Raw genomic sequence first — 13,226 nt, forward strand, 5'->3', positions numbered from 1 at the left:
AAGGGTTTGTTTTTGCAGAGCAACAATCCCAACTCAAGGTTTTTAAGTGTAGGCAGGGTGTTTCATCATGTTGCTGCTGAGGACTACCTGAAAGCAATTTTTATAGCAAATTGCTATTTTATAGCAAATAAAAGTTAATTCAGTGAGATTTTTAGCAGTGCTTCTAATCTTCGTTTATTTAACATTAGCTTGTCCCATGTTTTCAAAGTGCCAGATATCTCTCCATTGAGCAAACTTCAATGATTTAAGCAGAGAAGAAAGGGGGCTGGTAGTTGGAATGGGTGCCACTGGAATTTTGACATACAAGGAAGCAGGTTTGTTAAATTTTGCCCTCAGGCACATCTTTGTGCTCCCCATGATAGCAGGCCTAGTCTTAAAAAAGAAAACTACCGGCAAGCTGCATTGCCCTCCTAGTCTATCAGAAGTAACAGACTCAGTTTAAAGAAGAATGCTTCCAGTTAGTTGTCGAACTTCCAAGCAACTTATCTTCATTTTTGCCTGTATGCAGTCATGAAGACAGCTCTGTCAAAAAGATGAACATCTTGTTGCTGGGCCAGTAGATTACAGAGTGTGGGCTTCAAGGAGGAGTCAGTGAGTAAGCAAAACCAGAAGGTTAGCACCACAGTGCAGTATTCTGCTGGCACTTTGTTTACTCTCCTAGTTGAGGACACTCTATACTGAGTTACAGCTAAATGCTATACACAATACAGCAAGTACCTTAATTTAGACCTGAAGAAAATTAAAGTAATATATGCTGTCATATGCCCCCATTGAAAAAAACCAACCTTTATTTTGGGGAAAAAGAAGGCTTATATTAAGTTATAGATTATTATTTTCATTAACTCTTCAGAAAAAAAATTATGATTTCTTGAAAAGTTCATTTGGAAGACTTTTTAAGAAAGTCAGGTCTTTTGAGAGCTTCTTCCCTCCCGCCCCTATAATGACTGTAATGCTTTGAAGTGAAGAAAATCTAATTTCCCATTCCATACCTCCAATGCTTATTCCAACCCAGAAAGCATACATTAGGAAAGATGAGAGTTCACCAACTGTCATGTAAGCACTGCCCATTAGTAATCCACCTTTGTATAACACTGAGAGGACAATTAGGTTTCCAGAAAGGCCAGTCTAAAGAAAAAGGAAAAGGCAGATTTTGTCACATACATCTTAAATTTCATCCTCTAAAATGTTGTCTCAGAATTTTCCTTGTAATAAAAAGAACTCTCACACTATAGGTATCTAGGCTTTTGGAGAAGTGAGGTAAATTCAACAATTCTAGCGTAAAGCCAGCCAACAGCCAGCCAGACATCCAGTGGCACTGTGCTATCCAACAGGGGTTCAAAAAGCAAGCAACTCTTTTTTGGCTTTTTTTCCCCAAGGTGGAAAGGAACACTAAACATTATTCTTAACCATCATTACCAAGGAAGAATTGGTCGTCGGCAGTTATGTTCCACTTTTAGAATTCGATTAAACAAAGTTATGGAAAAATCCAAGCCTCCCTCCCCTACCTGTGCACTCCCCACCTCCCTATGCATTGATGCTCCTCTCATCAGGGAGCCAAACCTCTAAATGCAAAGGGCAGGGGAGGGTTTCCACTGGTTTAATTCCTTGAATAGAAGGTGTGGCCTCAGAGAAGTAGTCCCCAGCTATGGTGGGGCAGAACTAGAGGCTTAAAGTAACTTTATCATATCATTTTATCTTGAAATGCAGTTTCACAGCAATTTTGACTGATTTAAGTCCAGTCTTCCCACAGTTTTATGTAGGTTCAATTTATTCTCAATCATTTACTTGCAGATTTCTAAGTATCATCAGGAGTTTTGAAACAATTGACACTTTGCATAACATGGTTGGCTTACTTTCATTAAAATATACTTACTGCTCCAAAGAAGCCTGCCCGAGCTAGTGCTTCTTTTTTACCCAGCTGTAGCACATAATCAACTTTATTTGTATACTTCTCCATTTCAGCCACTTCTTGCCCAAAAGCTCGAACTGTTCTGATGTTTCCGATACGCTCTTCAGCTAACTGCATAGAAACAAAGCACAAAACAGATGCACAGAGACACACAATTTGAAATGCTTACATTACAGAACATCTGAAAGTTAAGCCAATATCACTTCACTAATCTACATATCTTTGGATAGCACTGTAAAATTTCTCATGCCTTCCTCTCCCCACCCCAACTCCCTTTTTTTAAATTCTATTAACTTAAAAGCAAACTGCATGCCCAGGCAGTTTTAAAAAACCTCAAGATTGTCTTAAGTGCTAGCAGAGACAGAAGAATATAAAAGTAGGGTTAAAAAATTTGGTGTGAACAACACCCATAGGGAAATTACTATTCACAATAATTTGCAATAACAACGTGGGAAGAGAAAAAATAAAGAATATTCTCTTCCATACTAAATCATGCAAAAAAGCCTGCAGTTATTTCCTAAAACAATTCCACTCATTTGATCAAAGCAATGCTGGGAATTAATTTAGCCCAACTACTAATGTCTCATTTCAACTCAGTATTTTAACTTCTAAACAGCAAAGTATTAATTCTAAAATACCTGAATTGTAACCAATTACACTAAGTTGTTAATGGACACTGTGATGGTCTTAGAAAAAACAAGTCTCCCTTTTGTAAGTAAAAGTATGATATAAAAATATAATTCTCCTTCTTCCATCCCCCATTCAACCTGAAAATTTGAATGGAGCAACAATTGCTTGTTCATATGAAGTCCCACACCTGGTTTACAAAGGCACGAGCTTCCCATCAACAGAGTCTGAGGAAGACAAACAGAAGAGGGCTAATCTTCCTTTTGCTCAGTCCTACAAAGGACATCCCAAGTTTATAACAGTTGACAACTGTGACTGTTTTAACTAGAGCTTTCCTAATTATATTTCTATGCTTTATAAAAAATGTTTCCCCACCCTAAACCTTTCAGTAAAATGTTTAAGAAACAGGCGCCATAAACATTTAAGAGCTGAGAGGTCAAGCATCAGGGATGCATTCCAGAGACGGACTTGGTAGCAAAGGAAGCATCCATCTAGGATGCTCCTGATAGCTTTAAGCTCAAAACCATAATCCAAGAAAAGTGTTTTTCAAACCTAGGTACCAAATTACACAGGACTTCATAGGCTGGCTTTTTTTATGCTCTCACAAAGCTAAAGTCTAACCTCCTTATAGTTTCCTACATTTCCAAATTCTCAAGGCCTAGTATCTCTGCATTATATTGTTATGGACAAGGGAAGCATGGTTGTTTTTGAGATCTATGAGTAAGCGTTACTGACATTTACCTTTCATACTACTCAGGTGCAAAACTACAGGGTCAGAACTAACAGTACACTTGTCTTCAGAAGATCTGTAACTTCAGAGATATTAACCTAAATACACTAGAGCAACTTTAAAGTTAACTAGAAAGGTTACCTGAGTTGCTTCTGCAAGAGAATCTTGAGTCATTTTAGTAAGTTTTCGCAAGTATCTGCCATAAATCACAGCCACAACAGCCAAGGGTGGCACAACACTCAGTACAAATGCAGCAAGGCTAGGGGACACAAAAAACTAGAAGAAAAAGGTATTGTCAGAGTTTAGCATTCAGATTAAAAATAATCCCTGGAGTACTGAAGTGCAACTTCCCTTCCTACTTTTCTAAAACCAGGAGGGATTTAGTGCTGCCATGCTTTCATTTATCATGTTTTAATTCTTTTCCAGGCAAAATATCCATTCTTCCACAGCATTTGGGAGGTTAGAACAAAGGACTATAAACAAAGCCATCTGGATTTAATTTCTAGCTTTCTCACTGGTTCACTGTGTGGTCTTAGTCAAGCATCTTAACCTGCCAGTAAACAGGCCTACCAGGAAATCTCTTGGGGATGCTGAAAGACATAAGCTATTACACAGTTTCTAAAGTGCTTTCACAACTATTAAATAGGTGGTGTAATACAGAAACTGTGAGTAGAGAAATATCATACAGTACTTCTGGGTAACTGAGAAACAAATAGATGGAGCCACCAGTACTCCCTGACACCCACGAATGGGTGGAACAGTGTATTTAATTTACTACTGCAAATCTTATCACTTGTAACAATCATCATCAAAGCACCTAAAGAGGTTCTCTTCATAAGATTTATTGAAATTAGATCTAGTGTGTTTTAATTTCAACTTGCTTTCTGTATTGAAAACAAAAATCTCCAGAAAAATTCAAAATCAACATAATTGACAGGCTTTATAATAATTTCATAATAATATCTTCTTTCTGGGCAAGCTTTTATAGCCCACCTCTTACAACTGTCTCATGGCAGTATTTTGGAGCAGAATGCATTATATAAAGTTATCTCATTTTATCTGTGGTAAGATAAAACCTTAGACTCTCTTTGTAAGAGAGTACAGAAAGCCATAATTCTTATCAGTGACAAAATATTAAAGCTTTAAAGCTTCATAGTGGAAACTCTTAACAGTTTCTAATAATGACAATATTGGAAGCTTATTTTTATGAGGAGACTATTTGCTATCTGTTTTTAACTCCAGGTAGACAGCAGAAACTACTACACCTTCATTCAAGATAATTGCAATCAATGCATAAGCATAAAAAAATTAATGCCACAAAAAAAACCATCAAGAGAAGTCAGATTTTCATGTAAACCAACTGACCACCAAGGAATATTAACTGATGCACTGCACTGAAGCCTTCATTAACAGGCTTTCGACATAAATATATTCTTTACTGACAGACTAAAGCAGGAAGACTAGTGCTTGTAAAAATCCTCTGCATTAATTAAATATGTGATGCTGCCTTTGCTCACCTGGGCTTTAACCAGAATCAACCAACTTTAATGATTTTCATATCAGGCCCTTCTTACCATATTTTACCAACAACCACGGGAATGTTATCACTGATTTTAGCATCTCCAGTAAGAATGGAATTCAGCTATTTGCCTACTACATTTTGCTTGATAACTTTGGGTAGCAACAGTAGTTAATTTCAATCCTTCAACCTCCAAATTTTGCTTGTGAGTAAATATCAAGTGGCTGGCTACAGGCACATCACCTATTGCAATAATCTCTGCATCAGTTGTAGATAACCAATGAAATACACTTGCATCCGAGAGCACACAATTGTTCCTGGACTGACTCAAACTCACACTCACCTAACAGAACAGAAGCAAATGTGAAACTACAAGAAGTGTCAAGCAAATAAGAGACCACCATACCATCATTCCAACCCCCACAGATGCTTGTGCTCCGGCCCTGAGCCCATCTGAAAGGTTTTCAGTCACTGAGCGGCCCAAGAGGGCTGTATCTGAAGATAAGCGGTTTATCAGCTCTCCTGTTCTGCTCTTGTCAAAAAAAGCCATTTCTTGCTTCACAATAGAGGAGAACGTGGTTGCTCTCAAACGTTTCACAATTCTTTGTCCTGTCAGAAACATAAGTCAGTCAAGCATGACACAAGAGGCTTTACACAGACACCAACAATATAAAAATCACAGGATTGCACAGCACTGAACAAAGCACATTACAGGGAAGAGAGTCTGGTAAGATCTGTCAGATGAGATTTTTAAGATGTCACCTAACAGTAAATAAAATTGAGCAATCATTCCAGCATACTTGTCTTTGCACTATTAGTTTACCTTTCCTCTGGTTAAAAAAAGCTACTGATTCCAAGATCATCTTTTGGCCATGGCCAAGAATTTATTTAAGATCATTAGATATCCTGACTCTGCAAAAAACAAGATGACTCTCAGTACCACTTTTGCTTCTGTTTTTACCTGCAGTCTGCATGAGGTAGACACGAGTAGCATTAGCAGCAGCACCACATAAAAAGATTCCACTTAGCAAGGCACACAGGCTGGTCAGGCTGTCAGTGAAATCCTCACTGGGATTTGTATAAATAATGTCAATAACTTTCCCCATAAAGAAAGGGGCTGACATGGTAATGACACTGGAAACTGCCAAAAAGCCAACAGCAGCTGCAAATCAACAAGAGAAAGGAAAGTTATTCTGAAGTTACAAGATCATTAATAGTACAAATGAAATGATTTTTCAATTAAAATTTCTATTAAGTTTGCAAGTGCCAATTGAAATAATCAGCACTCTTTCATACCCAGTTCTGAAAGGGGTATTTTAAGCCACTGTATAAATTAACCTAGGCAAGGCATATTTTAAGACTCTGAAAGCCTCTGTATTCAATCACAGTCCTGGAATCACTTCTCTTGTCTAATCTTCAACAGCACCATCCAACAAAGATAACTTTTCACAGGTGTCACTCTTAGAGAGCATTGGCAGTTACCAAATTCTCACACACAATCCTTCAGCTCCTGTTTCGTTTGGATTTTATTATTAATGTTTGTTACTGTATGAAAGCTTCCAGTTGTCTGTTTTTGAGATAACAATGGACTGAAGTAAAGATCTCATCTGAGAACCATTTAACCACGCAATTTTATTGGAGGAAAAAAAAAACCAACCCAAAAACCAAAAATCCCCCATAATTTTATTTCCTCTTGACTGATGGATTTTATAAACATTCATTTTGTTTTACTCTTTACTATTGTTGGTCTAAAAGAAAAATAGCCTAAGTCTTAATTAGAAGTACATTAGCTGATAAGCAGAGCTCTTGAATTCCAGTTGCAGGATCACCCATGGAACAACCTGTGTCGCTCTTTGAGGGTGTATCACAAAGTATGAAAATCACACTGGACCAAAACTCAGCCTTTTGAGCTTAAATCTGCAAAGAGATTTCTTGAGCCAAGAACACAGTTTAATTCTAAAAAGGCAAGCCAAGCTTGGAAGGCTGAGAGCTAGAAAAAAATCACATCTTAATTGAAAACTGAACAAATTTGATATGAAAACCACTGAACCACAACAAACAATGATATTTATATAGCATCATTTTCCAAAAACCAACCACACACTTAAAGCAACCATTCATAGGATTGCTACAAAACTTCTAGCAAATAATGCCTTTGAAGACAAAAATAGACTGTGTTGAAAGTCCTGACATTTAGTTGCATTCTACTGAGCTTCTTGTATCACTTCTATGATGAAGACAGCAGCCAGCCTACCAGCATCACACTGTTGTAAGCAATATTTCTAACACCTGACACAGATAGTCTGATGCCTCTTACCACCTCCACACACACGTGGGAAGTTTTGTCTCAGTTTTTACTTGAAGTGTAAATACAGCTGTCTAAAGAAGAATTCAGAGTACAAAAAATGCATACCTGCAGCCTGTGCTTCTTATTCAAGATTTGTTTGCAATCTTTCCCTTGTGTTACACTCAGGCCAGCAAGTGTGTGAAAGATACAGGATTTGGATCTTTAACTTGAAGCTATAGGAACTATAAGAAACCAGAGGAGAAAGGGAAAAACCTTCTGCTGCAAACTTATTGATCTATGCCATAGGCACATCTCACAAGGATGTTACTTACTAGCTAAAAATTCATGAATGACCTTACTAACAGGTTGGCAGCACTGGTGTATTCAAACTGTAAAGCAGCAGGGAAAAACCCAACAAAACTCAGGTCATTTCCTGTCAGAAAAAGCTGGTTGGTCTCCAAGGCAGCTGGAGATGGACAAAAGCATTGATTATAAGCACAGTACTGCATGGCAGCTCAGTGTTCATTAGTTCAGACAATTTCTCAGTTACGGATGGAACAGTACACCTGAACTGCAGATACAAATATTCACAGAAGGAAGAAGACTGTATGGCTAAAAACCCCCATATGTTTCTGTCCAGTGGCTTGAATTTATCTTCAGCTCTTCTTCATTCAAACTAGCACGGGTTTCACTGTAATTACTTCCAACAGCCTTAACTGAATGAAGAGCAAATACTAGTACCTAAAGCAATCTGAAAACTACTGAACTAAGCAACATACCTGTCTTTATTAATTTAATCACAAATCACATGCAAAATAAGGTTCCCTAGTTGAGACTCTCATCTTGATTAGACCAGCAGACCAACTAGAAAACAGCACAGTTGCCAAGGGGCTGCTGGTTTTTGTTTGTTTTAAAATGTTAACTAGTTGAAAAAACGGGAACCAGCAAACACTCTTTCCATCTCCTCCTTCAAAGGAGCTCTAATGGTGATAACTGGCTGAAGGGAGGAGTTCAATGTGTTCAGAAACCAGATATGAAGACACTCCAGTGACACTGAAGGTTGCTGCTGATAGAAAAAAAAAGGTCGGAGTAAACTCTATAGTATTAGTTTCACATGGTTTACTCTGTTACCCACAAAATTACATCAAACAAAGCTTCCAAAATACACCCTTTTATTTTTTTAAGTAATTTTTTTTGTAGGCGATGCGATGACAGTAAAGAAAATGCGAGGCAGATCAGCGGAACTTATAAAACCAGGTCTGCAAAGTAGTAACAGAAGGCAAGCTGGCTGCAGCAGCAGCTGAGCAACCCTCTTAGAAACATTAGGCAAACATTTTGCTTGTCTACTCGCACAGAAATCCAGACTGCTGTACAAAGTGATGCTTTTATCACTATTAAGATCAACACACTTTCTGTTAAGGCCAACATGGGCTTGCCTCTTGACCTGCAACTTCCTTCGAGGACAAGGTATTGGTTGCCAAGTGATAAACCGGGATGTTTACAAGCAATAACTAGGCAGAAGTATCAGAAACCTCTCTTCAGAATGCAGACTAAGTGACTCCAAAGAGTCATCAATTAATTTTCTACACACAAAAACACCACTAAGACAGAGAATGTTTCTAATTTTGCTGGTTCTTACCGGAGCACCTTTCTCACCCAGTATAGTATGTGGAAGTGTATGAAGACAAAATACTTGCAAGCCTGTTTGGAGAGGGGCTGTTTTAAAGACAAATACATAAGGATTTTACCCCAGATGAATTAAAATCACCCAAGTCAATCAGGGATGAAAGACAGAAAAATGAGGTATTGATGATATCTGGCAGTGCACAGTAACCCAGCAACAGGTCACTCTAGCTAGTTTTTACTACTGCATAAGCTGTGAATGTTACCTCCTGAAATCTTTTAAGTACTGTACTGGTTTCATTGAAATATGGGGGCTGGCAGGTCAGAAGCAAGCTTTGGATTCGTGAGAAATATCCTTCTACCAGTAACAATGAATGTCTGTCCTTTTACAGTTATCTGTGCAGTTTTATTTAATACACTGGGATTTTTTTAGCTTAACGCTGACTGGCTTTCCACAAGAGCATTTGGAGGGATGAATAAAATCTACCACATTATGACGTGTATTCAGAAAGATCAGGCTCTTCATTTGTTCTTTAACGGGAGAAAGATGCACTGGTAAATTTTGTATTTGTTGGCCGAATAAAGTTCATTTCCTCTTGGTGGACCCTGGTCCATAATATTTTTGGGTATCAACCCTGTAAAGAATCAGCTCTGCAAATACTTACTACAAGATAAAAATCTTCTTCCAGAGTACACTGTAAGCACTTAAGGATGTTCTGTATAGTTCTAGGTTATGAGTGGTGTGGTTTTCTTTCTGTGTTAAAGTAAATTCATATATGGCATCTACACTGCATCTATTATTAGGCAAGAACGTTTTAGAACCACCCTTCTTACATTGTTAAGAACAACTGTGTTACTGTGCTCAGAAAAAAAAAAAATACAGTTCACAAAGTAACAGAAAAACTCTAGGTTTACAGGAGAGAGTACGGCTTCTTTTTTTATTGTGCATTTAACAGTAAAGCATTTAACTTGTTCATATTTACCTTGTATAGAAGACTAGCTAGTCTAGTACTAGCTAGCTAGTACTCCTAGCTCCACAATTTATACAAATGTATAATGCAGCAACAACATTCCCCAAGGAAATTAAGCTCTAAGCACCTAACTGATCACAGTGATAAGCAGCTACTGTTTCTGCAATGTCTTACTTAAGTAGCTTCGTTAACAGTTCACCACCAGTTTAAAATAAGCAACTGTCACCAATTTTAATCCATTGGAAAGCAGCTATTACAAATTTGCCAAAAATATCAAATAAAACTTATGAAATAACATTTCTTGAATGCCTCTAAAGAAGACTTGTGTACAAAACAATCCTTCTTACACGGTGCACAGATAGTTTTATACAGGGAAAGGGCACACTTTGCTATGGAATTAAAAATTTCAGAGTTCCTTGTGCTTACTTTACAATTCAATAGAACTATTGTTTCCTTCGAGCATGGTTTGGATAAAGTGCAACAGACAGATTCTCACGGGGAGAAACAAGGAGGCAAGAGGAAATAAAAGGGATCATTTTGAAAAGGCATTTTTGTGGTCTCACACACAGCAGGATGTAATAATTTCAACAATGGCCCTGTCCTTTTCCCCAGGAACTGAATTTAACTGAAGATGCAGGTTTACCTTACCTGATTACACCAGATCAGCCAAAGAATTCCTACAACTACTCCTCTCCTTTGTTAAACCTGGGAGGTATTACAGGATTTACAAACTCCTAATCACTACACAAAACTGTGGTCACTAACAGTGAATTCCCACCATAGTATTTAGGCTTCTTTTTACCACTTTAATGCCAAGCAACAAAATTCAACACACATGTCCCATTTAAAATATATTCATAGCTCTACCCTGCTGTAGAAGTAACTGGACACAGAACATATTACACTGATACTTTTTTCTTTTTTTTTTTCTTTTTTTTGACAGTATGACCTTTGATACATTTATTTTCATTCCTAGGAGCTTCCAGAGGGTCAGAAGCTCCTTCTGCAAGAGGTGCTGTGTGCCAGTGCACTGGAACTCCAGGCCAGAGTACATCGCTTCTTCCTGAGCCATTGGATGATGAGGAGGCCCTGCACAGCAAGATGGGACCTTCTCCTCTGGTGCCAATCACAATGGGAGCAGGTCACCTTCACCTCTGTACCAGCACCTCATCAGCTGACACCATTTCCCCAGCGCACCAAGATGGGTGAAGCTAGTCTCACTCAACTTCCTCATAAATCATCCTCTGCTCCCACTGTCTTCCACTGTCCTCACGGCAACCACTTCACCTTCTGTGACTGTGAATTTCAACTCACAACTGCTATGAGCAGACAGACCACCACATGGAATCCCAGAAAAGGTACACAGCACTCCACACTGGTGCTGCAACACCCCGATGTTACCAGCCATTGGTTCTATAAAAGAGAAGAAAATCCAGAAGAACTCAACCTTCCTGCAGAACTAAACAGCACCTGTAGACCTCTGAAGAAATCTCACAACTTTTGCTTACTGGTTATGTGGGCTGGAAGAGGAAATTAAATGTTTTACCCTTGGTTCATTGTTTCATATAGTGAAACCATTAACCTTCCTCTTTTTCTGAATGCAGGAAAACCAATACTGAGTTTCTGAGGGCTAGTTTCTCAGTACCAAGCTTCAACAGGAACAAAATGCAACATATTTTAACATATTTTAAATACAATCGGTAGATGCAACTTCCCTACAACCACCTACAATGCATTTTACCCATATTTGTTATCCCTCCACTCTATAATGACCAAAAGCATTTTCCTTGTTAGCTTTTCCATCAGCCCACCTAATTACAACTTAACAACAAAAGTTTACACTTAAGTAGGGTGTCAAAAAAGAAGAATTTTACATAAATTCACTCCTCTCCCAGAATGAAGACCAACTGAACACTGAAGAGCAGCTATTGCATTTCCATATTTTTTTCATCCTCATGACTTGATACATCAAGTTGTTGTGTTAGGGTTTTTTTAATTCAAGCCATTTTGTTATCTCAAAAGATAAAACTGCATGTAGCTGATTTTTAGTAACTGTGATAGCTGATTACTTAGATAAAACCATCAGAAGACTGCACAGATTAAGGATACTTTGCTCTATTTCAAAACATAATTACAAACAAGCATACCATACCCTGCCTGTGATAAACAAGCTGACAGTGAGTGCCCAGTAGAGTGAACTAAATAAAATTTTCAGTTATTTAGAAGCCTTGGGTCCTAAAAGCCATCCTTAAAATAGCTGATTTATTTACTTGATTTAATTTAAATGGGAAAACCACAGACTTTTAAAACTTCATTGTAAAATCAGCAGGTAGTCTAAAATCTATAAACATTCATTTGGATCCAAATTATGTTGACTATATAATACCAACATGTAATGAAATTCTGTAAATATCCACTCTAAATAAAATCTTGTGCGAAGTATTTGTATTTCACAAACCACCTCTAACTACCTCACCTCTCTTCTCTCAAACACCATTTACCCATTCCATAGGAACTACCTAAATTTTTGCAAGACTACAGGCCTTTCACTGCCATGATAGTGCACATACTGTCTACCAATAAAGATGCCTTAAAAAACCCAAAGCACATAATAATTTGACATTGTTTTCTTACCAACAGCTATTATCCTATTAACCCATGAGAAGAATGTCAAGAAAAGTTCGTTTATACTCTGTTGAAAATATCAGTGTTAGAGGTGTAACTTACACAACCATGGTGTTTTGACTTCACCACACAGACACTAGAAAATAAACAATACTCAAAACATCTTACAAAAGTTTTAAGCAAAACAATTATTGGGGGAGAGAATTCCCATTTATTAAAAAAAAAAAAAAGCTTCGGGGTCCCCTTTTTACTTCATTTCATAGAGTCTTGGGCCCAAATTTTATTGCATGTGGATTGCAAAGCTAGCACTGAACACGCACAGAGGCACTAAACAAATGGAACCGAGTTCTGTTAACTTCCAAAACTTTTGCCTTCCCTTCAAAAACCAACAGATTAAGAGATGGCAAAGTGAGAAGAGGGGGGAGAATGCATGTTTTTGGCTTTTCACACGTATGGAAGGCTCGCTCCAAGATTCCGCGCTGTGCTGGGATGCTGCCAGCTGGGCCGGTTCGCCAGGGAAACAGGACCTCCTGCTTCGCCCCGGCGGCGGCCGCTCCGGGGGCGCACCCCGGCCGCACACCTCGGCCCCGGCAGCCCCTCCGGGCGGGGCGCCCGCCGCCCCCTCCCGCTCGGGCAAAGCCCCGGGGCGGCCCCGGTACCTGTCAGTCTCCGACGCTCGGGGTGCGCCAGGGCCAGCAGCCTCCGAGCCTCGAAGCGCGGCGGGGAGCCCGCAGACCCCCGCGGCGGCTCCGTGCCCGCCGCGGTGCTCAGGGAGCGCGGGACGCCGCTCGCTGCCGCCGCGGCGGGGAGGAGGCGGCGGTGGTAGGACGGGGAGCCCGGCGACAGCGGCGACAGCGGCGGCAGCGGGGGGTGCGCCGCGCACCTGCCGGGCGGGCGCGGCGGGGTGCGGCAACATTAAGTTCTTCCTCATGTTG

General features: G+C 39.3%; 1 protein-coding gene across 1 annotated transcript; it reads right to left on the reverse strand.

Moving 5' to 3' along the window:
* Positions 1 to 843: 843 nt before the first annotated feature.
* LOC121660359 (ATP-binding cassette sub-family B member 10, mitochondrial-like) lies at positions 844 to 13,130 on the reverse strand. The gene is made up of 6 exons (XM_042019700.1): positions 12,951 to 13,130; positions 5,747 to 5,947; positions 5,192 to 5,394; positions 3,408 to 3,542; positions 1,874 to 2,020; positions 844 to 1,125 (listed from the first exon to the last, which is right to left on the reverse strand). Exons 2-6 carry the CDS (start codon positions 5,907 to 5,909, stop codon positions 859 to 861), a joined length of 915 nt encoding a protein of 304 aa, XP_041875634.1. The 5' UTR covers positions 5,910 to 5,947; positions 12,951 to 13,130; the 3' UTR covers positions 844 to 858.
* Between the last annotated feature and the right edge of the window lie 96 nt (positions 13,131 to 13,226).

The sequence above is a fragment of the Corvus kubaryi genome, unplaced genomic scaffold (assembly GCF_017639235.1).
Source record: "Corvus kubaryi isolate FWS band 111438036 unplaced genomic scaffold, C.kubaryi_AGA036_p1.0 31817, whole genome shotgun sequence".
In the NCBI taxonomy this organism is placed as follows: Eukaryota; Metazoa; Chordata; class Aves; order Passeriformes; family Corvidae; genus Corvus; species Corvus kubaryi.

Bases quoted from the DNA above. Each gene is read 5' to 3' on its own strand.
- LOC121660359 (XM_042019700.1), bottom strand. From the start codon at position 5,909: ATGTCAGCCCCTTTCTTTATGGGGAAAGTTATTGACATTATTTATACA. The intron at 2,021-3,407 runs GTAACCTTTCTA...GTTTCTATGCAG, and splicing joins CTCTTGCAGAAGCAACTCAG to TTAGCTGAAGAGCGTATCGG. The intron at 1,126-1,873 runs GTAAGTATATTT...CTTTTTCTTTAG, and splicing joins GGGCAGGCTTCTTTGGAGCA to ACTGGCCTTTCTGGAAACCT.